The 22,829-nt window shown below is 56.8% G+C and overlaps 1 protein-coding gene across 4 annotated transcripts; it reads right to left on the bottom strand.

Annotated features, from left to right (window-relative positions):
* Positions 1-255: 255 nt before the first annotated feature.
* EXOC3L2 (exocyst complex component 3 like 2) lies at positions 256-21,097 on the bottom strand. 4 transcript variants are annotated; one of them, XM_072828411.1, is made up of 12 exons: positions 21,016-21,097; positions 16,628-17,166; positions 12,676-13,309; positions 10,323-10,434; positions 9,270-9,371; positions 9,065-9,165; positions 8,742-8,852; positions 7,417-7,552; positions 4,671-4,793; positions 4,038-4,193; positions 3,122-3,243; positions 256-936 (listed from the first exon to the last, which is right to left on the bottom strand). In XM_072828411.1, the coding sequence occupies exons 2-12, from the start codon at positions 17,148-17,150 to the stop codon at positions 648-650; spliced, it is 2,409 nt and encodes an 802-aa protein (XP_072684512.1). In that variant the 5' UTR covers positions 17,151-17,166; positions 21,016-21,097; the 3' UTR covers positions 256-647. The 4 variants fall into 4 exon arrangements, with proteins under 4 accessions (XP_072684512.1, XP_072684347.1, XP_072684417.1 ...); XM_072828246.1 differs by having other exon boundaries at positions 20,937-21,073; XM_072828316.1 differs by lacking the exon at positions 21,016-21,097 and adding an exon at positions 20,694-20,805.
* Positions 21,098-22,829: the final 1,732 nt, after the last annotated feature.

Here is a 22,829-nt window from a genome sequence, read left to right as displayed (position 1 = left end):
CGAAGGAGAGGCACGTTTGGGATGGAGGGACTCTGGCTGAGAATGGCCAAGGGCCTGCCCTGGAGTCCTGCGGCCTGGGGACTCGGGGTAAGTGGGATGGCTTGCCTACTGCTGGCCTGCAGGGCCTCCCTCAGCCTCCCACTGCCCTGCCCAGGAGTTGGACCCCAGCCCAGCCTTGGGGCGTGTGAGAAGCCCTTGGCCCTGGGCCCTGCCCCCGGTCCTTCCTCCCCCACACACTGGGGACTCAGCCCTTCCTTGTGTTAAATAGAAACCTCTTTATTCTAAGTATCGTACATTCCTTAATACGTTGGACTGGGGCCAGACCTTGAGGTGAGGGGGAAGGGAGGGGAGCCTGGGATACTTCTGTAGAGCCTTCCAGAACGCCACCCACCACACACTGGGCCGGGAGCTGGTGCTGGGAATGAGCTTCGTGGCCTTGGGAAAGTCCTTGCTCCCTCCGGCCTGTTTCTCTTCGCCACAGGAGTGTAGGGGTGGCCCAGAAGACCAAGGATCTTTCCATCCCGGGGGCAGGGGAGGGGAATAGGAGGATCTGCGGTCCCAGGCAGGGAGTCAAGAAGGGGCCATACAGGAGGATGGTTTGTCAGCAGCAAAGATGGGGGGCCGTGAGGCGGGGGGCTGCTAGAGTCTCAGCGTTGGCTGGGGGGCCGCGATGGGGACGGAGGCCGAAGCCGGGGCAGACAGGCCAAACCAGGCCTGGCCAGCCGGCCGAGGGGAAGGCGGCCCGGGAAGGGAGGGAGGCCGAGGCAGAAGGGTGGGCGGGGCACGGAGATGTCGGAGAAGAAGGCGCGGTCCCGAGGGGGTGGCAGGGCTCCCCCCTCCGACAGTTCCAGGTCCCGGGCCACGGCCAGGATCTCCTGGCGGGCGGCTGTGTTGTGCAGGCCGCGGATGTCGAGGAGGGCCGCCACGTGCTTCCGCCTGGGGAGAGAAGGGACAGGTGCATGGGCTTCTCCGCGCCAGACGCAGACGCAGCAGCCCATCTGTGAACCCCCCTGTTCCCCATCCGTCCCACAACCTGCCTTAGCTCTGGAGCCTCTATGCCCGGCTCCGAGGTCCCTTCCCCAGACCCGCAACCCCCAGCCCTCCCCTCTCCCAGGCCCTCCCCATTTCTAGTCCTCCCAAACCCTCCTCCACCAGCACGCCCTCTGGAACCCTCTGCCAACCATTTCCAAACCCTTCCACTCATGACTGATTCCAGACCCCTCACCTCCACACCCAGCACAGGAGTCTTCCTTTTCACCCTGGTCTTAGCTCCCGATTAACCTTCAATCTTCAGCCCCAGCTCAGCTCAAAAGGAAGCCCCTGGACTTCCCTCTGGTCCCCTCATACCTGCATAGGCTCTGGAATCAGCTGCAACCCTAACTTTGTCTTCACTTGCACCTCCAACAGTCCCCACTGTCCCTCAGAGGCTGCCCAGGAGGGCTCACCCGCACTCCCATCTGAACCCTCACCTCACCCCTCACCTCCGAGGCAAGGTCTAGAAGCTTCTCCACCAATGTAGTTCCACTGCCCCATATCCAAAACTAACTCAAAATCTCTCAATCCAGAGCCCACCCATGAGAGAACCTTCATCCCCTTGGAAGACTCACTTCACCCCCACACACACCCCAACACACACACCATTCCCAGAACCCTGCTCAGCCAAAGTTCCACTCCAGAACTAAAATTAATGGGGGGGGGGGGGCTTTACCTCAACCAGAAATTTGTCCCAAAACTAACTCTATTTTACAACCCTTGCCCTTAAATCCAAGAGAGGCATCTCAGCAACAGCTCTCGGGTCTCAAGATCCTAAACCTAACAGTCATTTCCAGAACCTTCATTTCAAACACAGCCCTGTGGCCTTCACTGCTTCCTTCAACAGCAGCTCAGAGTCTTCACTTCCCCACACCCCTGGTTTGGAATCACGACGGCTCCAATGTTTGCTCATCCAAAAATGTGACTTAGGAACCTTCCAGCTCACACAAGCTCCAAGACCCAGCCCCAAAGTTGGCTTTGGAACCACTCCAAAAGCTTGAGAGCTTTCAAACAGCTTCACGTTCAAGGACAGATCCCAAATCAGAAACCCCAATCCAGGAGGAATGCTGGGACTCCCACCCTCCATGCACTCCAGGGCTCTGTGCCTTCCCAAGGACAAAGTCCTCCACATCTCAGAGTCAGAACTGTCCATCCTGGAATGGTTCCAGAATCCTCACCCTCAGTCCCAAATCCTCAACCCTGGAGCCTATAAACCCTACTGGTGCCTCAGTCCGAGTATGCAGAGTGCTGCAGGACTGCCACCACCATCCACATTTCCCTCACGGGTGGGGTGGGGGTGGAGGGGGTGATCAAGTGCACCGGCTTTAGAGGCAGCCTGCTGCCCCGGTTCAAGTCCCAGCTTTGCCACTTGCTAGCTGTGACATTTAGGGTAATCTACTTAATTCCTGCCTGCCTCAGATGATGCTAAGCATTTAGAACAGCACTGCCTTTTACTTGCATATAATTTTCTAAAATAACTTTCATTACAGGTCTTACTTATAGAGTGTGGGTGGATAACATGCTTTCTCAGGTCTGACATAAGGACTCAATACACAGGCCTTGGTATTGGTACGCCTGTCACCGTGGATGACGAGGGTAATGCTGCTGTGACGCACGATGCAAAATCCCCCAATGATCCTACGAAAAGGGTGCCGTGATCCCCACGGAAGCGGCCCGCAGAGGGTCCCACACAAAGGAAATGGCCCGCCAGGATCTGAGCGGCGCCTGCAGCTGTCCCAGTGCGTGTGCGCCCGTGTGCCCGTGCGTGTCCCCGTGTCCCCCGCGGCTCCCGGGCTGGGCCGGCCCTTCCTGCCGCCGGCGGCCCCGCGCCCCCCTGCCCTGGGCTTCCTGTGACTGCCTGTTTGTTTGCGAGCCCTGGTGGCGGCGGCGGCGGCAGAAGGAGGGAAATCGTATTAATAATGCCCTGGTTCCAGCAGGAAACGGCCGTCAGACACGCTCGCCGCCTCCCTCCCTCGCCCAAGAGCAGGAAACGCCGGGACGGATGCCAAGGCCGGGAGTCCTCGGCCTGGTGGCGCGGGCGGGGCGGGCGGCGAGGGGCCGGCTCGGGGCGGGGGCGGGGGGCGCTCACCTGATGTCTGGGTAGTCCCGCACCAGCACCCCCACCTCCACCTGGATGCTGGGCGTGTCTTCCAGCTGCAGGACTTCGGCCAGATGAGGCACCACGGCGTCCAGCCACGAAGCCTGGGACTCCTGCAGGGGAAGGCCCCAGCTCACACTCGGGCCCCAGGTCCCCCTCCTCCTACACCACACCCCTCTGGGCCTCGGTTTTCTCGGTGAAGCCGGGCAGAGGACAGACTGGGATCAGAGGGTTTGGGAAGGACCTGGAAGCTTTGGAAACTTGAAGGAAAAAAAAAAAAAAACCCAATCGAAATTTATCTATACTCAGTTTTGCGGATAATTTGGAGGCTCGGGGACACCCTTCAAAACCTAGTCTTGTTTGCAAAACGTAACCCTCCGGGGACACCGGATTGCTTGGACGACAGGTCTCCCTGCGTTCTCAATAAAATGAGACACCCTTGGCCGCCCCCACCCCACCCCCGCAATTCCAAGTAGTGCAGACTAGAAAATCCTGGAAACTTCGCGGCCGAGCGAAGCCCTTCCTGTCCTGAGGATTACGATTGGGTAGAAATAAAAGTTGGTCGTTTTAAATTCTTGGGTTTCTGTTGCATTTGGCTCCTATCTGTGCTCAGGAGAACGGCTCCTGTTTACGGAGCGCTCGCTGGGCGCCGGGTAGGGTCCTAAGCACTTGACAGGACTGAACGGATCCAATGAATCCCCACCGCCGGGTGTAGGGAGCCCGAAGCCGGTTTGCGCCGGGAGGCGAGCTCGGCCCGCAAGCAACCGACTTTTACGCGCGGAGGGAGGCCAGGATCGAAGTGTCCCTGTTGACTGAAAGTTGGGAGAAGGCCCGACGCTAATGCCCCGCCCCCCCGCTATCGGGTCCAGGGGTTCTCGGGAGCCCCCCGCCCCCGGGCCGCACTGACCAGCCGCCGGAACAGCCGCTGCAGCTGCGCCGCGTCCTCCCGGAGCCTCCCGGCCACGCGGCTGCGGGTCCGTGCCGAGCGGCAGCGCAGGCGCCCGCGGAGCAGGGGCCGCACGTACTCCACCAGCGCCCGCCGGTGCAGCTCGGCCACCAGCGCCTGGGGACCGGGGGAGACGCGAGGGCCAGTGAGCCGCCGGCGACCCCCTCCCCGCTCCCACTCCCGGCACCCTCGCCGGAACCCCCTACCCCGCCCACAGGGCGCCAGGCCTCTTGGTCGCCCCCAGCGCCCCCCCCAAGTAGCCCTCCCGACTCCCAACGGGTGGGTGACCTCTGCCCTGCGGATGATCCCCTCCTCTGCCCCCTAATCAGCTCGCCGACATCCCCTGCCGGCCCCCAAAGGCTGCCCCACCCCAGTCCTCTCCCCACTCTCCGGGAGTTCCACCTCCCAGAGGCCCCCCCCGACCCTGTATGCGCCCCACTCTCCACCCCTGTACCCGCCGATCTGCCTCCCCGCAGACCCCACGCAGAGCGCCGCCTATCTCGCCTTGAGAGAGCGCCCGGCACCTGGAAGGGGTCTCCCCCTGCAGAGCGCTCCCGCTCCCCGCGCTCTCCCGCCCGCGACAAGCCCGCGCACCTGGTAGGGCTCATCCTGCATCCTGCGCAGCGCCAGGGCCTGAGCGCCCAGCGTGCCCACGATGCCATCCAGGGCCTCCGGGCTGTTCAGCCACTTCCTGCGCATCAACTTGTTGAAGTAGGGCTGGGGGGGGACAGCATGGGGGGATGGTTGCAGCTCTCCTCCCTTCCACCCTCTTTCTCCACTTACCAGTTCAGCAGAGGAGAGCTGAACCACTGCTGAGCTGTGCCCTCCTGGGGCGCACAGTCCAGGGAGGGAGACCGACCATTCCCCACTGATGGACCCAGAGTGGTGGGGGCTGGGAGGAGGGAACCCGGGAGTTTTAGGAAGCCCAGAGGAGTTGCCTGGGTCAGCACAGAGAGTCCAGGAGGGCTTCCTGGAGGAGGGGCACCAGAGCTTGGGCGGAAGGATGGTGTGGCTAGCCGGGCTAGGGATGATGAAGAGAGTGGCTCAATTAGCGTGAAGAGCCAGCGTGAAGGCTGCTCGGATGGGTTTGCCTGTCAGAGGGTCAGAAAGAGGGTCCAAGTGGCTGACAAGACCATCTATACAATAATTTGTGGGGCCCAGTGCAACACGAAAACGGAATGCCCTTATTCAAAATTATTAATAACTTGAAGACAGAGGGAGAGGGTCAGGCTTATACTTTACCGAGATCCTGATGGGAGGGGCCAGGCAGAGGTAGAAATGGGGAGGAGGGACCGGAAGGAGGGGAAAAGGAGAAAGAAGTGGGTAAGAGGGGTGAGGAGGGGGAAAGCAGAGCCCAAGGAGTAGAATTCCTAGGATTTCTGTGGGGGTGGAGGAGGGAGGCACCTGGATGTGATCCAAGAGGTGGGAAGGGCACTGGGTCTGTCCCTGAAATGGATCTGGGGCAGTAAGGGGGTGAATGTGAGGCGGGGGGGGGGGGGGGGGGTCTGAAGAAGGTCAGATCCCTCTCTACCCTGCACCCCAGTCCTGCTCTCATTCCTACAGTAGCCTGCTAGCCCAGGTGTCTGAACCTCCCCGAATAGGGCCTTTTGTTGAAAAGTGGGTGTGAATTAAATGAGCTGATGCTCTCGCTGCAGCACCTGGCTCCGGGCATGTCACTGTTTCTATAAACTCTGTATTTTTAGGAAGATTTCAGCCAGTACCCGTGGGCTGAGAGGGAGCTAAGCACTGTACAGCCACACGATCCCGTTGCTTCCTCACAGCCACCCGAGAAGCCTGGAATTCCTGTGCCCATTTTCCAGATGAGCAAACAGACACCCCGAGAGGACAAGTAACTTGCTCAGGTCCCCCTATTTGGAAAAAGTGCAGCCAGGCCTGGAATGTAGACTGCATCCCCTTCTCGGCAACCCCATAACCTCCGACTCACTTTCATGCACACACCTATCCATGTAGTCATTCAACAAACACTCTTCCTGTGGCTCAGCCAGGGGTGGGTGGCTGGGGACACTTGGGGATGCTCCGGGACACAGAGCAGAATGAGACGAACAAAACTTCAAATATTTGATAATCCTAAACAGGTCGGGGTGGGGATGGGGATCTGATTACCGGTCTGATATTTGCTGATATTAAGGAATTATCGCTCCCTTTGTTTGGTATGAAAAGGCACTGTGGTTATGTTCATTTACAAAGACTTTCTTATCTTTTGGAGATGCAGACTGAAGTGTTGATGGATGATGACAGGATGTCAGGGATGGGGAGGGCGCAGGGGGTGGGGGAAAGGTGAAACAAAATTGGCCAGGAGTTGATATTTGCTGGAGCTGGTCCACCAGGAGGTCATTCTGTCATTCTGCTTACTTTTGTGTACGTTTGAAATTTTCCATAATAAAAAGTTATTTTAGAAACATTCCGACAAACCTTGCCCTTGAGAAGCTCACATTCCAGTGGATGGAGCTGGCTGGGGGGGGGGGGGGTGTTGAAGCAAAGGCCGTAGGACTGCAGGTGGCTGTAAGTACTTGGAGAAAAACAGCAGGGAGTGGGGAAGGGGAAGGGAGTCTCCTCTTGGGGATTCTGTTTTAAATAGGGCAGCCCGAGGAGGTCTCACCGAGAAGGTGACATCTGAGTCAAGACTTGAAAGAGGTGAGAGGGTAGCGACGTGGCTACTGGAGGTGGGGAGAGTGGTCCAAACAAAGGGAACAGCAGGTGCAAAGGTACTGAACTGTGTGTGGTGAGTTTAAGGAAGAGCAAGGGGGCTGGTATGGCGGGAGGAGGCAGGTGGGGGGAGGCGAGGTCAGAGAGGGGAGGGTCAGATCATCCAGGGCCTCCATCCATCCACCACAAGGGCTTTGGCTCTTGCTCTGAGTGAGCTGGGTTGGACGACATGAATGAGCCTGCATTACAACCAGGGATATGCACCCCTCGGGCTCACTCACAGGTACTCCCACCACTCTCCCCACATACTCTCATACACCTCTTCTGACTCCAGCCCCCTCTGGGGTCCCACAGGAGCCCAGAGGTCAGCAGGGTGCAGGGATCTAGGAGAGGCTGGGCAGGGATTTGGGGGGCCTCAGTGGGGAGGGGCCCCACCCAATCCCCAAGGCCCCTTGGCTCTCCATCTTCCCCTTGACCATATCCTCCCCTGTCTTCCTTCCTGCACCCTCCTTTACCCCCCCCCCATGACCCAAACAGGCTATTACCCCCACCCCTGCCTGCTTCCCGAAGAACACTGAGTCCTGGGCTGAAAGGACCTGCCGGTTGGCAGGATGCTCCCCTGTCCCGGCTGCCCCCTTCTCACACACACACACACACACCCCGCCTCACTCACCTGCAGCTCCTGGAATAGCAGGTCAGCCAGGACTCGGTGGCAGAGCCGGGTCACGCGGTCCAGAGCGCTGGCTGCTGCTTCCCGGGCCGGCTCACTTTCGGGAGGGCCCACCCGGGCCAGGCGCTCTGCCAGAGCCCTGTGGGGATCGGAGGAGCCAAAGTCAAGGAGCCCCAATATTCAGCTCAATTGCCTGGACCTCGCTCCCTCCTTAGATGGACTCTATTTTGTAAGCACAGGGGTGATGGGTCAGATGGGGAGCTGGGAAAAGTCAGGAGTTCTGGGGAGAGTCTGGGGGCTAAGAAATATCAAGGGATGCCTGGGAGGCTGAGCGGGGGTGGGTGGGACGTGGAAGCTCCGTGGAATGTGATTCGAAACACCTATAATTCTAAAATCCTACCCTTCCCATTTTTTCTTCATGATGACCTGTCATCATGAAGAAAAAGGGCGATTTGGCATTTTCTGCCCAAATCCCAGCGAGGCCCCCTTCTGGGCATGTGTCCCCCAGAGTCCCCACCTTTGTGGGATTGACAGGTGTACCAGATTTTGCTCTAGAAAGGGTGGAGCCGAGAGTCTCCACATTGAATACACGACGGTATATCCGCTCAGTGGACTACAGTTCAGATCTTACAAGGGAGTGTGGGAACGCCACGTGCTGACAGAAAGATCTCCAAGCTGTTAAGGGGAAAGGCACAAAAGTGTGTCCAACATTCTTACCACTTGTGGGTTTTTTTTTTAAGGAAAAAGAATAATATGTATGCACACAGTGAAATATATTTACTTGTATCTGTATGGAATGTGCATATGAAATATGCATATGAATATGCACAAGATATGCATATGCATGAAGTATGCATATGCACACATACACTTATTTACACATATTTACGGGTAAATATATCAAATGCCCCAGCAGAGATATGGCAGGCTCTAGCAATAAGGAAGGTGGGGAGCATGTTGGAGGGAGACTTTTCACTGCACGCCCCATTGTATCTAGAATTTTGAACCATGTAAATGCATTAAAAATTACTTAATAAAAAAAAGGAAAGGAAGATAAAAAGGCAAAAAAAAATCTGTAATTCCTAGAGTGTTTGAATCTGGCTTCTAAGGTTTCTATAATTACAACACTCCAGTGTTTCGATCACTCAGTAATTCTAGCGCTCTGTGATGCTGAGGTTCTTTTTAGGACTCCCAGGGTTTTCTGCTTCCAAGGCCCCATGTGCCTTTCGCTCTGGACCAGCTCTGTGATTCCCCACCCGGGATCTGGGCATCCCAGTTCAGCTGGTCATGGTGACTGGCCCTGTCCCCCACACACGGGGTGCTCTCACCTCAGGGGGGGCCCACAGTTGACCAGGGAGATGGTCCTGCTGATGTAGGTGTCAGGTAGCAGCTCCCGAACTCCTGGATTCTCATGGAATCGCTCCACCCGCTGCTGGAAGCTGGGGACAGGAGAAAGGGAGGGTGTATGACAGATGGGGCGCAGCTGGAGGGGGTCTCCTGCTGGGCACTCAGCCCCGAAAAGCCTGTGATCCTCACCGACAGGCCCCTGCCCATCCATCCTCGGTTTCCTATCTTCCCTCCTCTCTCTGTTGGATCCTGGGTACTGATGCCTCCACCCCAGCCCTGCACCCCTGCCCCAACCCTCCATTACCTCTGCAGGAATTCTGCTAGCCCCCCCAAGCAGCAGTGGGCCATCCGCTCCCCAAACTCCTGGCTGATGCGGGGTGCTCGCTCTGTATGCTCTTCTAGCAGCTGCGTGGTCCATGGAGAGGAGAAGAGGTGAGGAGGGGGGAGGTCCTGCTTTCCCCTCCCCGGGGCACTGTTCTGCTGACTCTCCTCCTCCCGCTACCCCCTACCTCACACACGTCCTGTGCCAGGCTGCTGGGCCGGTCCTCCGTCCTCGCCCAGTGCTCCTCATTCTCCTGCAGCACTCGAAGGAGGGCTGCTCGTGTCTGAGCCTGGCGTGGGAAGGTGGGGGGAAAGGCAGGAGTCAGGGGAGCCCGGGAGCCTCTCCCTCCTTCCCCCCCCTCTATGGTCCCCACACCTTAGCCTCAAGCAGGTCTGGGTTCTACCCCTAAGCTTCTCAAGGTTACCCTAAGGAGAGAAGCTGGACCAGAAAACCTCCCCAGCCTCTTGCATCCCTAAGTCCATGATTTGCAGCTTGATATTAAGAGTCTGTAGTTTTAAGCTTCCTCCCTTTGATAGCCAGAGAGTTTGAGGGTCTTGTCTCTCATTATTTGACGGTCCTAAGGCTCCGCTCCCCAGATTCTGCAAAACAATTTGCTCAAGAGAGTCAGATTCTGTAATTCCAGAATGCCAAGGGTCTGGGATGCTAAGGTTTATGCATCTCTGACCCTCTGGTCCAGTGCTCCCTTCAATGAATCTGAGACTCTAGGTGTGTTGGGAGTCTAAGATTCTGGGCTCTTAGGTTACAAAGATTGTAATTTCAACGGCCGAGGCAGGGCTGGCATTCAGGTGGGAAGCAGCCCCGTGGCCAGGCTGGGTGTTCATGGCCGGGCCACTCTGCTGACTGGTGCCTGTGCCTGGCCAGTTACTAACCATGCTGACTATCTGCCTCGCTTATGTGCAGAGATGGCTTTGATGCCGAATCTCTGGGACTGTGAGCTGAGCTTCTGTGACTGCCTCTTGCTCCGTGATTGGAAGTATGGGAATGTATCGAACCTTTACTGATGGTCCCTCTGCCTGGCTGGGTGCTTGGGTAATAACACTGAACCTAAGACAGAGTGATCAGTATGGGCTGACATTTCTGTGTCTTTTGGGCCGAGCTCAGAAGTCCCCACAGAGGGAAAAAGGGAATGAGAGTAGCGGAAGGGAGAGAGGGGAGGCCCCCAAGCCCAGCATGACCACTCTCTCCCTGCAGAGTGTCTCCGCTCCCACACCCCCAGTACCTTAACGTCTGTGACACATTCATCCTCCAAGCCCCGCAGGGTGCCAGGAGACAGCAGGGGCCCGAGCTCTCCATTCTCCAGGGCAACCAGGTCCACCAGCCCTAGGACCTCTCTGGGAAGGGGGGCGAGAGACAAGGAGGTCTGTGAGAAAGGGATCTGGGCAGCTGAACCCCCTCCTACCCCTACCTCTTTACACCCAGTGTGTTTCTGACCCTGGGCCACTCCCTTCCTCTCTAGAGGCCAGCTTTGCTCATCCCTCAAAGGAAGTCTCTGGAATTGTCGCGCCCCTGGCTCCAGTTCTCTGAGTCAGCTCCCTGATGAATGGTGTCCGGGCAAGACTTGCAGGGGTCAAGTCCAGGCTTGAATGGTCTGGCACGCAAGATCTCACCCAAGATCAGCTTCATCAGATGGAAGCTCCCTTCCGCCTCCACATCTCGTCCCTACCACCTCACCTGGCCTTGGAGGCTTCCCCAGTCCAGCCCTCACTCCCCGATGCTACAGTCTTGCACACCTGGCCTGGGTGATACCATCACCCCCCATCCCCCACCCCACCCACACACATCCCAAGCTTTTGCTCATGGCATCTTCTCAGCCACAAGCACCATCTTCCTACTCCTGTCCTGCTATTCCAGGAAGCTTTCCAGACTCCCTGTCCTGCCTCCATCTCTCATAGGTGGTGTGAGAGTGTCCTTAACACGTATTCCCAAAGGGGATCTAGGAGGTCCGATGTCACTAGCTGTTTGTTTCCCGTTCTTCTAAGTGACACCATGATGATTTTGTTTGAGGAACCACCCACTCCTCTCGCTGGCCAACATGTAGTTTGGGTGTGGTCAGCTCCCTTTTCCCTGGAGTGCATAGGTGATTCAGTCATGGCTAATCATAGTCCATCCCCTGGCCACAGGAATGGATCCAAAGGATCCAAAGCCTCAAGAATTTGGAGATGTTAGGACTGGGACCATCAATGGTGCTGAGGTTCTAAATGCTAAGATTATAAACTTAGAATTCAAGGGACCAAGAGTCTTACAGTCCCAACACTGGAAGGATCCAAAGTATCAAAGTTCTAGGCTCTAAAGAGGGGATAAGGCTAAGGCTTAGGATTTGAAATCTCATTGGTACTAAGGTTCTAGGATTGAAAGTGTTGATGCTTAAGTTCTAAGATTGGAAGAATCAACAGTGATAATGTCCTAGGACCTAAGGAAAGCAGTGAAAGGGTTCTAGAATTCTGAGGGTCAACTATGCCAAAATTTTAGGGATGATGGTACTAAGGTTTTAGTATTTAAGAATCGGTGGTATTAAGGTTCTAGGACTGGAAGAGTCAATGGTACCAAGATTCTAGGATGGGAATGATCAGCAGTGCTAAACTCTAGGACCAGAAGGATGAACAGTACTGAGATTCTAACAGTATAAGTGTCAATGATATTACGGTTCTAGGCCTGGAGGGATCCACAGCACTGACCTTCTAGGGCTGAAAGGGTCAATGGTGCTGAGATTTTAGAACTGGAAGGGCCTTTGGTGCTAACAGGTTCTAAGTCTGGAAGAGTGGGAGGTGTTAAGGTTCTAAGATTGCAGGGGTCAATGGTCAGGTTGCTAAGATTCTGGGAGTTTGTCAATGATGTGAAGGTTCTAGGCTTGGAAGGGTCAGTGGTGCCAAGATTTTAAGAATGAAAAGATAACAAGGCAAGACTTCTAGAACAAGAAGATCAACGATGCTTAGATTCTAGGAAGGGTGAGCAGCGCTGTGATTCCAAGTGTTGAGATGCTGAGGTCCTCGGGCTGGGGGTGCTCAGGTTTTAGAACTGGGAGGACTGATGTTGCTAAAGCTCTAGCACAAACGGGTGGAGAGCGTGGAGAGCGCTCAGATGCTCAGATTGTGAATGTCACAGTGCTGAGGAAAGGAAGGATCCACCTGTTACGGATGCAGGAGTGGAATGGTGCTGAAGTTCTAGGACTGGAAAGGGCCACGGTGCTAAGGTTCTAGGGGCGTCATAGAACCTTTCCACCATGGAAAGGTTCGCGATCTGGAGAGATCACTAGTGATTCTGGGACTGGAAGGGTGGGCGGTGCCACGCGTCCAAGGGTGGAAGTGTTGACGATGCTGAGGTCCTTGGGTTCTCAGACTGGAAGGTGCTGAGGTTTTAACACTGGAAGGACCGACGTGGCTACGGTTCTAGCGCGGGCAGGGGGAGAGCGTTCAGTGTCACCAGTGCCGAGGACCGAGGAGGACCGGAAGGGTCAACGGTCCAGGGTGCTTACTTAGCATCTGAAGAGGTGCGGGAGCGCGTGCTTGGGTGCGGGAGCGTGCGCGTGGGTGGCGGGGTTCTGGGCGACCCGGGGACAGCCGGCCCCGCCTCACCTGGGGTACACCTGGTTGTGCCAGTGCAGCAGCGCGTAGCGGTCGCCCAGCGGCAGCCTCCGGCGGGCGGCGGCCCCGAGCCACTCGGCCAGCGCGCCGTGGTAGCCGCGCAGGTAGACGCCGAAGGCGCCCAGGCCGGCGGGGTAGGCGGGCGCCAGGCGGCCCCGCACGACGCCCATATCCTCCAGCAGCCGCGCCCGCAGCGCCTCCAGCTGCCCCGCCAGGCCCCCGGGCGCCCCGGGCGCCGCCGCCTCCAGGCGTTCCCGCGCCGCGCGCCCCACCGCCTCGGCCCAGCGGACGCGCAGCTTGCGGGCCGCCCCGGGCCCCCGGCGCCCGTCGGCCGCCTCCTCCTGCAGCAGCACCTGGCCCAGCTGCGCCACGGCGCCCGCCCCGGCGCCCGCGCCCGGCCCGGGGCCCGCCAGCGTCTCGCGCACCAGCGCCCACAGCTCGCGCTGCAGGGCCTCGTAGAGCAGCGCCACGTCCCGCGCCCGGCGGCCGCCGCCCGCGCCCTCGGCCGCGGGAGGCCCGGGCGCGCCGCCCCCCGACGACGCCAGCTCCTCGGCCTCCAGCTCCAAGATGTGCTCGTCGGCTCGGGCGAGCTCGCGCTGCTGGATCAGGCTCAGGATCTCCAGCACTGTGGGGGCAGAGCGGGAGGTCAGGGGGAGGCAAACCGGTGGCGCGAGAGTGGGGGTGGGGGGTGGCTGGCCGGGAGGATGGGAAGGGGGAGGTGACCGCCCAGGAAGGAGTCGGGAACGCTTCACGGGATCGGGCGGAGAGAAGGGTCGGTGAGGGAGGGAGGGAGGAGGGAAAGGGGGACCCAGGGGTGGAGGGTGACGAGGGTGGGGGACAGGAAGGCCAGAGAGGGGTAGGAGAGGGGAGGGGGTGCGGGGGAGAGAGGGGACGCTGAGTTGGGGAGCGAGAGGGCCAGGACCTGAGGGAGGGGACAGGAGAGGGTTAGGGATGGCGGAGGGTGGTAGGCAGTGGGATAGGTGTCGGGATAAGGGAAGCTAGTCAAAGGACCAGAGCATCATTAGGAGACTAGCAAGAGGATGGGGAGAGGGGGGGAGGATGGGGAGTCAGGGGAAATGGGGGTAAGGGATTGAGGCAGAAGGGAGAGGGTCAGGGCACAGGGGAGGACAGAAGGTATTGGGGAGTGGGTTATGATATGGAAAGGGGTCAGGATATTTGGAGGGTGAGGACAGGAAAAGTCCATCAGAGCTACAGAAAGGGATCCGGGCAATGGGAGGGCTGGGGTAAAGCCAGCCTGAGCTAGGTAGGGGGAGAGGGTGGAGAGAAGCAGTGGATCAGGGGGCAAGGTGGAGGCTTGGAGGTGGGGAGAGGTTAGCCAGACTAGAGATGGGGTCTTCTGGGGGGGTGATCTGGCACTCTGAGTTCAGACTCCCCAAGACACAGCCCCATGGGGTTGCTGTGAGTGAAGGCAAAGGGAGGGTCCTGGTGGCCCAGGGTTACCCCGACACCTCCACCCCCCTCCACTTCCTCCCTGGCAGAAAAACTGTTTCCTGGCCAGCGCTATTTCTGCCCATCCGTTTCCAGAAGGCGGGGGCTCCAGTCACCCCCTCCTCACCTCACCGAAGTGCCCTCCCAGTCCCTAGGGAGCTGGTGCTGAAATAGCCTCTGGCCAGGATGTAGAGGATACTCAGAAGAGGCTTTCCTGAAGTCCCCACCACTGAGGCAGCACGCCTGGGGGTGGGGTGGGGGTGGGTGGCTAGGAGTGAGAAGGGGGATGGAGCCAGGGTTGGGGACCGCTGGAAGGGGTGAAGATGAGTTTGGGGTGACATCTGTAGAGGGGACAGGAAAGGAGTTGAGAAGGACATCTGCGTTTTGTGGGGTGCGGAGATGAGGGTGGAAGTGGAGTTAAGTGACAATTGAGGATGGAAAACAGGTGGAGATGGATGTGAATTTGAAGATGCAATGTGGACATTAGTTGGGGCTGGGAACGTGGGTGGAGGTTGGGAATGGGGGTTCAGACGCAGACTCAGGGTCCAGGTGGAGATGGGATTAAGAACGAAGGGGGAAGAGACACCTGGGTGGCTCAGTGGTTGGGTGTCTGCCTTTGGCTCAGGTCGTGATCCCGGGGTCCTGGGATCAAGTCCTGCATCAGGCTCCCTGCACGGAGCCTGCTTCTCCCTCTGCCTGTGTCTCTGCCTCTCTCTCGGTCTCTCATCAATCAATAAATAAAATCTTAAAAAAAAAAAAAAAAAGAGTGAAGGGGGCAGGGACACCTGGGTGGCTCAGTGGTTGAGGGTCTGGCAGGCGGTTGTCCCAACATTGGGCACAGTGCTGATTAAAAATTGCCTTTATTATTATTATTTTTTTAAGATTTGATTTATTCATGACAGATACAGAGAGAGAGAGAGAGAGAGGTAGAGACACGGTCCTGGGTCTCCAGGATCACACTCCCGGCTGAAGGTGGCGCTAAACCGCTTGGCCACTGGGGCTGCCCAAAAATTGCCTTTAGACAAGAAATGGGTTGGGAATAAGCATGTGTATGTGTCCCAAGGTGGAGATGGCTGATGGAGTTGGAATTAGTTTGAGGTACAAACCAAAAAGGCATCACACTGGGGCTTGGAGTAGTTTGGGGTGAATATACAGGTGGGGGGGTGTCTTAAGTTGATTTGTACCCCACCCCACCTCCCCCACCAAGAAAAAAGATGTGTGAAGTCCTAACCCCCACAACCTCAGAATGGGATCTTATCTGGAGACAGGGTCCTTGCAGAGGTAATCAAGTTACAATGAGGTCATAGGGTAGGTTCTAATCCACTATGACTGGTGTTTTTTTTTTTTTAAGATTTTATTTATTTATTCATGAGAGACACACAAAGAGAGAGAGAGAGAGAGAGGCAGAGACATAGGCAGGGGGAGAAAAGCAGGCTCCCTGCAGGGAGCCTGATGCAGAACTCGATCCCAGGACCCCAGGATCACCACCTGAGCTGAAGGCAGATAGATGCTCAACCACTGAGCCACCCAGGTGTCCCATGACTGGTGTTATACAAAGGGAAGACTTGGACACAGAGACTCACACAGAGGGAAGATAATGTGAAGTCACAGCGAGGAGGCCGCGTGGCGACAACAGGAGTGAGGTGGCCAGGACCCAGGGAACTCCGAGGATGGCTGGCAAAGCATCAGGTGCAGGAAGAAATGAGGAAGGATTCCCCTCTGAGTTTCCAAGGATGCGTGGCCCTGCCGACACCTTGGTTTCAGACTTCTAGCCTCCAGCACGGAAAGAATAGGTGTCTATAGTTTAAGCCGCCTGGTTTGTGGGATTCCATTACTACGGCACCCAAGGGAACCGAAGAACACAGGCCGTGGGGGACACAGTCAGTAGACACAGGTAGAAGGTAGGCACTGGCCACGGTGGTGAGTTTGAGATGAAGCTTGGACAGTGGGTAGAGGCTGGGGGTTTGGGAGTGGGATGGAGTTAGGGTTGGGGTCCAGAGTGGGATGGAAAAGGAGAGATTAGGGTGAAGGAGGAGGTAGAGGTGGTCTTTGCAATCTGGGGCCAGTGTTGGGGCTGGGGATGGGAAGTAGGCAGGGTCTGGGGGTTAGGGGGAGGCAGAAGGTCAAGGTTGGATGTGGATACTTTGAAAGGAGATGGGATAGTGGTTGAATTTGAAGGGAGGGAGGGTAGGAGGGTTAAAATTGGAAATAAATAATAAATAAATAAATAAATAAATAAATAAATAAATAGGAAAAAGATTGGAGGTAGGGAGGGAATTGGGGATTGGGACCAAAGTTAGTGATTCACTTATCACAGGACACGGTGGTGGGTGGAGGGGGGATGGATTGGGGGTGGGTGTGGAGCTGGAGCTGGCTTCGTGATGGAGATAAGGACTGCAGGGTGCGGTGGGATGTGGACAGACAAAGGTTGGAGAAGTGTGCAGAGATGGGGTCACAGGAGGAGGCCGGGGCTGGGCAGGGGCTCCTGACTCACCTGACAGAGGCTCCTTCATCTTTGGGGGCTCAGGGACCTTGGGCGGGGGCTCAGGGGCCGCCTCGCCTGCGGGCACCACCCTCTCAGCCAGTGACGCACGGTGGGGCTTGGGCCCGCGTCCCAGTCTCAGGAAGGCCAGTCTCCGGGCAGCCTCCCCGGCCGCCTCCTCGTCGCCCTGGGCTCGGGTCCCCTGAAGCCTGGCCAGGAGGCCAAAATCTGCAGAGCTCCTGCGTATCCCTGGCGTCAGCATGCGGCCCAGGAAAGAGCGGGGCGGCCCATCTCCGGGGCTGCCTACCCGCCTGCCAGGGGTCCAGCCCAACCGGAAGGGGGACAGGCCAGCCAGCTTCTCCAGAGTGGCCCGGCGGCGACAAGACGTTCCATTGGGCAGGGTCCCCAGCTCCCCAACCTCCTCTTCTTCCAGTCCTGGAACTTCCTCAAAGGGGTTTCGGGAGGACCTCAGGGGCAGGGTCCCTGCCCGGGGCACCTTAGAGTCGGCCACCCCTAGACTCTTCAGGATGGGCATTTTGGCAGGCAGGGACCTGGGGAGAACATAAGGGACCATCAGTGGGGTCGACAGCAGTAGTGGTGTTGATGACGGACGATAATGCCCCTGCGTGCCAGGCCCTGGTCTAGGCACTCACGGATCCCATGAGGTTAGGGCTACATTATGTCCATTTTGCAGATGTTGCCCAAGGTCCCCCAGTGATTCAGGGATGATGCTGGCATTCACACCCAGACCTGTCGATTCTGGGGCTGGGGTTCTTTTCCCCCCAAGCATTGCCATTCAGACCCTTTTCCTGCCTTACACCTGCCTGGAGGGTTCATCATCTTTGTAGACCCTCGTACTCCACAAGGAAGCAAGCTGACAGAGGAGAAGTGTCCTTCCCAAGCTGGCACAGCCAGCGAAGGCCAGAGGCTGAGTGGGGACTCAGGCCCCACCATGTACCCGGTCAGCCAGTCACACACCTGGGCACCTGCCTCATCTCCCCTGTCCAGTCCGCACACCTGTCACCTCCACCCTACCCTGTTCATTCCTTGAGCAAAACTTTCCTGGGAAATGTCCAGAACAGGATAAATCCATAGAGACAGAAAGGAGATGAGGGGTGGCCAGGGACTGGGAGAGGGGGCACTGGGGATTGGGGACGGGTTTCCTTTTGGGAAATGAAAATGTTCTGGAACTACATAGTGGTGATGGTTGACAGCCTTGCGAATGTACCAGATGCCACTGAATTGTATGCTTTAAAGTGGCTCATAAAGTGAATTTTATGTTCTGTATATTTTACTACCCTCCCCGCCCTCCAAAAACAAAACAACACAAAACAAAACCTTACTAGGTATTTGCCCGGTGCAGGCACTGGGGACACAGCGGTGGCCAAGGCAGATCCGTTCTTGCCCTCTTGGGGCTTGAAGTCTCCCAAATTCTGTTAATCCCATCTCCTAAATCCTTCATCTCCTCCCTTTCCATGGCCCCCTGCCCCAATCCAAGTGCCCTCCAGCTTCCTCACTTCCTCTCGGGTGTCTGAGCTCCTCTTGCCCCCCCACCCCCACCCCAGCCCACGTTTGAGGGCCTCCTTAAAGCACAGACCTGCTCTTTTCTTTCTTTTAACCTTGCATGGGTCCCCAGTGCCCTGGGGACAAAATTCGACTGCCTTCACCTGCCAGCTGTGCTTCTCACTGCAGGCTCCTCTGCGTGTCAGCATTTGTTGATCCTTCTACAGGGAAACCTGTTCCCCCTGCTCCACTCATGCTTTAGGACACAGCCCCAAATCCCCCTCCTCCCAGAAGCCCTCCCTGATGCCCAGGCTGGGTCAAGTTGCCCCCCTCAGAATTTCCCCCATCCCAACCCTGCCCACTCTGACTTGTCACTGTCTGGGGGTGAGTCTGTGCCTCCCCCCCCCACTGGACTGTGAAGCCCTGAGAGGACAGGGTCAGGCTGTTGCAGTCACTGCAGTGTCCCCAGCTCCCAGGGCAGGCGCTCAGGAAATGAATGGGTGCTAAACAGGAAACGAAGGAGGGAAGGACCTCATTCCTCGTGGGTGAGGAGGAGTCAAGCTGGAGAGGTCAGTAAAGAGCAGGCCATGCAAGGCCTCGCAGGGCCATGAGGAGGGACTTGGGCTTTTTCCCGAGGACACTGGGGAACCATGGAAGGGTGCTTTTTAAAATGATGAAATAGTTCAAATATTCAGAAATTCAGAAAAATTTAGAAAACAAACACCTCTTGTGCCTCCAATCTTAGCATCTAATGCAAACATTCGCTCTACTTGGTTCAGGTTTGTTTCTTTGTTTGTTTAAGAATCAAGCATTATAGGGGAACCTGGGTGGCTCAACGGTTGAGTGTCTGCCTTCGGCCCAGGGCATGATCCTGGGGTCCTGGGATCAAGTCCCACATCGGGGTCCCTGCAGTGAGCCTGCGTCTCCCTCTGCCTGTGTCTCTGCCTCTCTGCGTGTGTGTGTCTCTCAGGAATAAATAAATAAAATCTTAAAAAAAAAAAAAAAAAAAGAATCTGGCATTACAGACGCACCCACCCCACCCCACCCCGACTGTCCCCCTGGCCCTGCTTGCTCTAGCCTTCCCCCAAGGAATGCAGCATCCTGCAGCATCCAGCATGTGCATCTCCCCATCCACGCAGACATTTACTCTGCCAACACAGACTTGCAGCCAGGAATCATGTATTGTTTTACGTGGCTTCAAACTCCCTAGAAATGCTACCGTGCCCTGCGTATCCTGCAACTTGCTGTTTGCTGGTTGTTTTTTGGCTCACATACTTGTGAGATGTTTCCACGCCTATCTCCGTGGCCCTGGTTGATTTTTCTTAAGCGTTGCATACTATTCCACTGTGTGGCTGTGGCAAAACTCTGTCATCTGTCAGACGTTCACACGTTCTCCTGTTGCTAGGTTGTTTGGACCTGGGACAGGTCCCAAGCAGGTGAAGGGGCAGCTGTGCGGGGGTGTGGAGCATCTGGAAGGAGGCCGATGCTCACAGAGCCCTGAGGTGGCTGGGCCGTGGGCATGAGCATCTCCATTCATGGTGGAGACCCCCTTCTTTCCTCCCTGACTTCAGCCTCTGGACCTCCGCTGCTGTTCTTCAAGTCCCTTCCCGGTCTTCATGGTCCCCTGTCCCCCAGGGAGGCAGTCTCCATGGCAACCCTTGCCTGGAGCCCCCATGGTTGTGGGCAATCAATACTGGCCCCCCCATGCACACACACACACACACACACACACGCACACACACACGTCACCCTCTAATTCTCCATCTTTCATTTTCCAAACAGGCTTCTCCATGCTTCATCCCATCCCCCAGAACTGCCTCCATCACCTCCCCCCAAAAAAACTGCACCTCTCCCTCAAAACAGGGGGTTCAACTTCCCCTCTAATGGGATGTCAACAGTACCCCAACTGGATTTGCCACTCCTCATTGGCTCCCACATCCATCCCCAAACTGGATCCCCTAACCCACCCCCAAGCCATTCCCAACATCCCCAGACCCCATTGCAACATCTTCTGAAAACTGGCCCCCTCTGTCTTTCCCCTTCCTGGCTCCAACAGCCGCCTCTGCAAACTGGCTCCGACATCCTGCCCCTTCCAGCCTCCTCAACTGCCCCCAGTGCCCGGCCCCCTGACTCACTTCCGAGGCATCCCTGGAGCCCCCAGCCTCCCGACCTCCCACAGGATGTCTTGGCCACCAGCTTTCCTCTCTGGGCTCCGGCTCCTCCCCCTCCCCCCCCTCCTTCATTGCCAGCCTTTCCCTAAAGTCCTGAACCCTCCATGGAGGAACAGCCTGACCCTGTTTGCAGAAGTCAGTACCTCCAGTCCCCAAATCTGTATCAGAAAGCAGCCCTTACAAACTGTGTCCACGCTGGACCCCGACCATGCAACCCCAATCCAGACCTTGCCCCCAAACAGTCTTGTCACCAGCCCAGCCTGTTTCAAGCCCACGCACACCTTCCTTCTGAGCCCCATCTCCAGCTCCGTCTCCATCCCAGCCCTGTCTTCTTTCCCATCTCCAAGCCCCCATCTCTTGGGGAAGGAGCAAAGCACCCATCCCTCTCTGGCCCATCTTCCCACCTGAACTCAGAAGGCATCGGACACAACCGTGCTTCATGTCTCTTCTCCTTTGATGGTCCACCTCTCCCTGCGGTCTTCAAAGCTTCTCTGGATCCCCAGGGCCCCCAAATTGTCCCCCCCCACCAACCCCCCTCCTACTTCCAGCTCCTCCTGCCCTCCCGCTGGCACCCTCCTGAGGTCGGGCCCACGTTCTCTCTTTGCCCGCCCCCCAGCCTCTCCTGGCCTCAGGGCGTGTGTTCTCACCACCTCTGGTCCAGCTGAGATCCAGGGGGAGCCCAGGCCTGGGGCATGTGGATCCCGCCCCCTCCTCGGGGGCACTCACCTCCTAGTCAGTGCCTCTGTGCCTCTGTCCCTGCGCTGCTGTCCTGCCCTGAGGACACTTGGGCCAGAACTGCTGAGAGCTTGGAACTTGGGGGGGTGGGTAGGGGGGGGTTAGAGGAGGTCAATTTCCTGTCAGGAAACCCCTCCCTCTCTGGGGCCAGGGGCCGGAAGGACTCTTTATCTGTCTGCCCTTTTAGGCCAAGCTGGTGTTGGGCTGGGAAGGCCAAGGCCACAGAGTCGGGCCCCCACCCTCACCCCCACCCGGAATCGGCCCCCCCTCCTGCCTGCTCTTCACGCCTTCCAAGGTGACAACACCATCCTGAGCACCCTGGGGAGACACACAGCGCTGGATACGGGCCCAGAGCTCTCCTTCGGGGTCCTCGCTCTGGAGTAATGACATGGATGGGGGTTCTGCTGGCCCAGAAGCTGGAATTAGAGGCCAAAAGGGGGTGACACTGGTCATGGCTTTGGAATTGTGGTGCCTAAACGCCCCGTCCCCAGGTCCTCGCATGGCCCCCTCTTCGACACTGCCCTGGCCTCAGCTCCAGCATCCGTTCCTCAAAGGAGACCTTCCCTGAGCAGCAGAAGCTCTCTTCCCCCACCCCCCACCCCCTCTCTCCTCCAGGGACTGGCTCTGATTTGTCAATTCCTTTATATCACCTTCCTCAATTTGAATGATAAGATTTCTCTGTCTCCCTTGTAGAGTTTCTGAGTCTCCCACTGGAATGTGAAGTCAAAGCCGATTTTGGTCACCTTGTTTATCTTTATATTCCTAGATGTGTGCCTGGCACATAGTAGATGCTCAGTAAAGATTTATTAACCAAATGTGCACATGGGGATACATTAGAGCTAAAGATTGGAAGTTGGGGATGTATATGATGGGTGAAGTGGGGGCTAGGAATGGGTTAGGGGTTGGGTGGAGTTAGATGCAGGATTAGGGTTATTTTTAAGGCTGAGTTTTAGGTTTAGGTGGGCTTTCAGGGGCTCAGGCACAGGTGTTAGGCCTGGGACAAGGGATCACTTGCCTAGACAAGTTGGGGTTGTTGTGGGATTAGGGTCAGGGCTGGGTTCAAGGATCACTGCTTCTCCCCCACTCCCAGTAAGGGCCTTATAGATACTTAGGCTGGGAGAAGTGGGTCAGGGGTTAAGATTCCAAGGTCTGAAGGCCTCAGATCAAGGGTTGGATTTGCCAGACAATGAGTGGTTGAGTGGCCAAGAAGGGAGGGGAAGGCTTTGTCCTCGCCAGGTCAGTGTGGCCAGGTCAGCGTGGACCCATGGTAATCTGAAGGCAGCAAGCAAGTTGCTCCTGGCTGGAACCAGTTGACCTGGTGTGGGCTGTAACAGCTATCAGATCTCCCCTTCTTTTTTTAATTTAATTTTTTATTGAGTTATAATTCATATGCCATAAAATTCACCCTTTTGTGTATGTGGTGGGGGGGGGGCAGACAGAGATCTTAAGCAGATGACTCCACACCCAGCACGGAGCTCCACACAAGGCTCAATCTTACAACCCTGACATCATGACCTGAGCTGAAATCAAGAGTGGGTTGCTTAACCGACTGAGCCACCCAGGCACCCCTAAAATTCACCCTTTTAAGATGCAGGATTCAGTGGTTTTAAGTATATTCACAAGATGCAGCAAGTGTCGCCACTATCTAATTCCAGAACATTTCATCACCTCAAAAAGAAACCCGTAACCCGTTAGCAGCCTTTTCCCAATACCCTGTGTTTCCAATTCCGTGGATTTCTCTATTTGGGGACGTCCCATATAAAAGGAATCAAACCATAAGTGGTCTTTTGTGTCAGGCTACTTTT

This window comes from Canis lupus, chromosome 1 (genome assembly GCF_048164855.1).
Source record: "Canis lupus baileyi chromosome 1, mCanLup2.hap1, whole genome shotgun sequence".
Lineage (NCBI taxonomy): Eukaryota > Metazoa > Chordata > Mammalia > Carnivora > Canidae > Canis > Canis lupus.
Note: the sequence above shows the minus strand (reverse complement) of the source record. Positions and strands in the feature narration are given on the sequence as shown.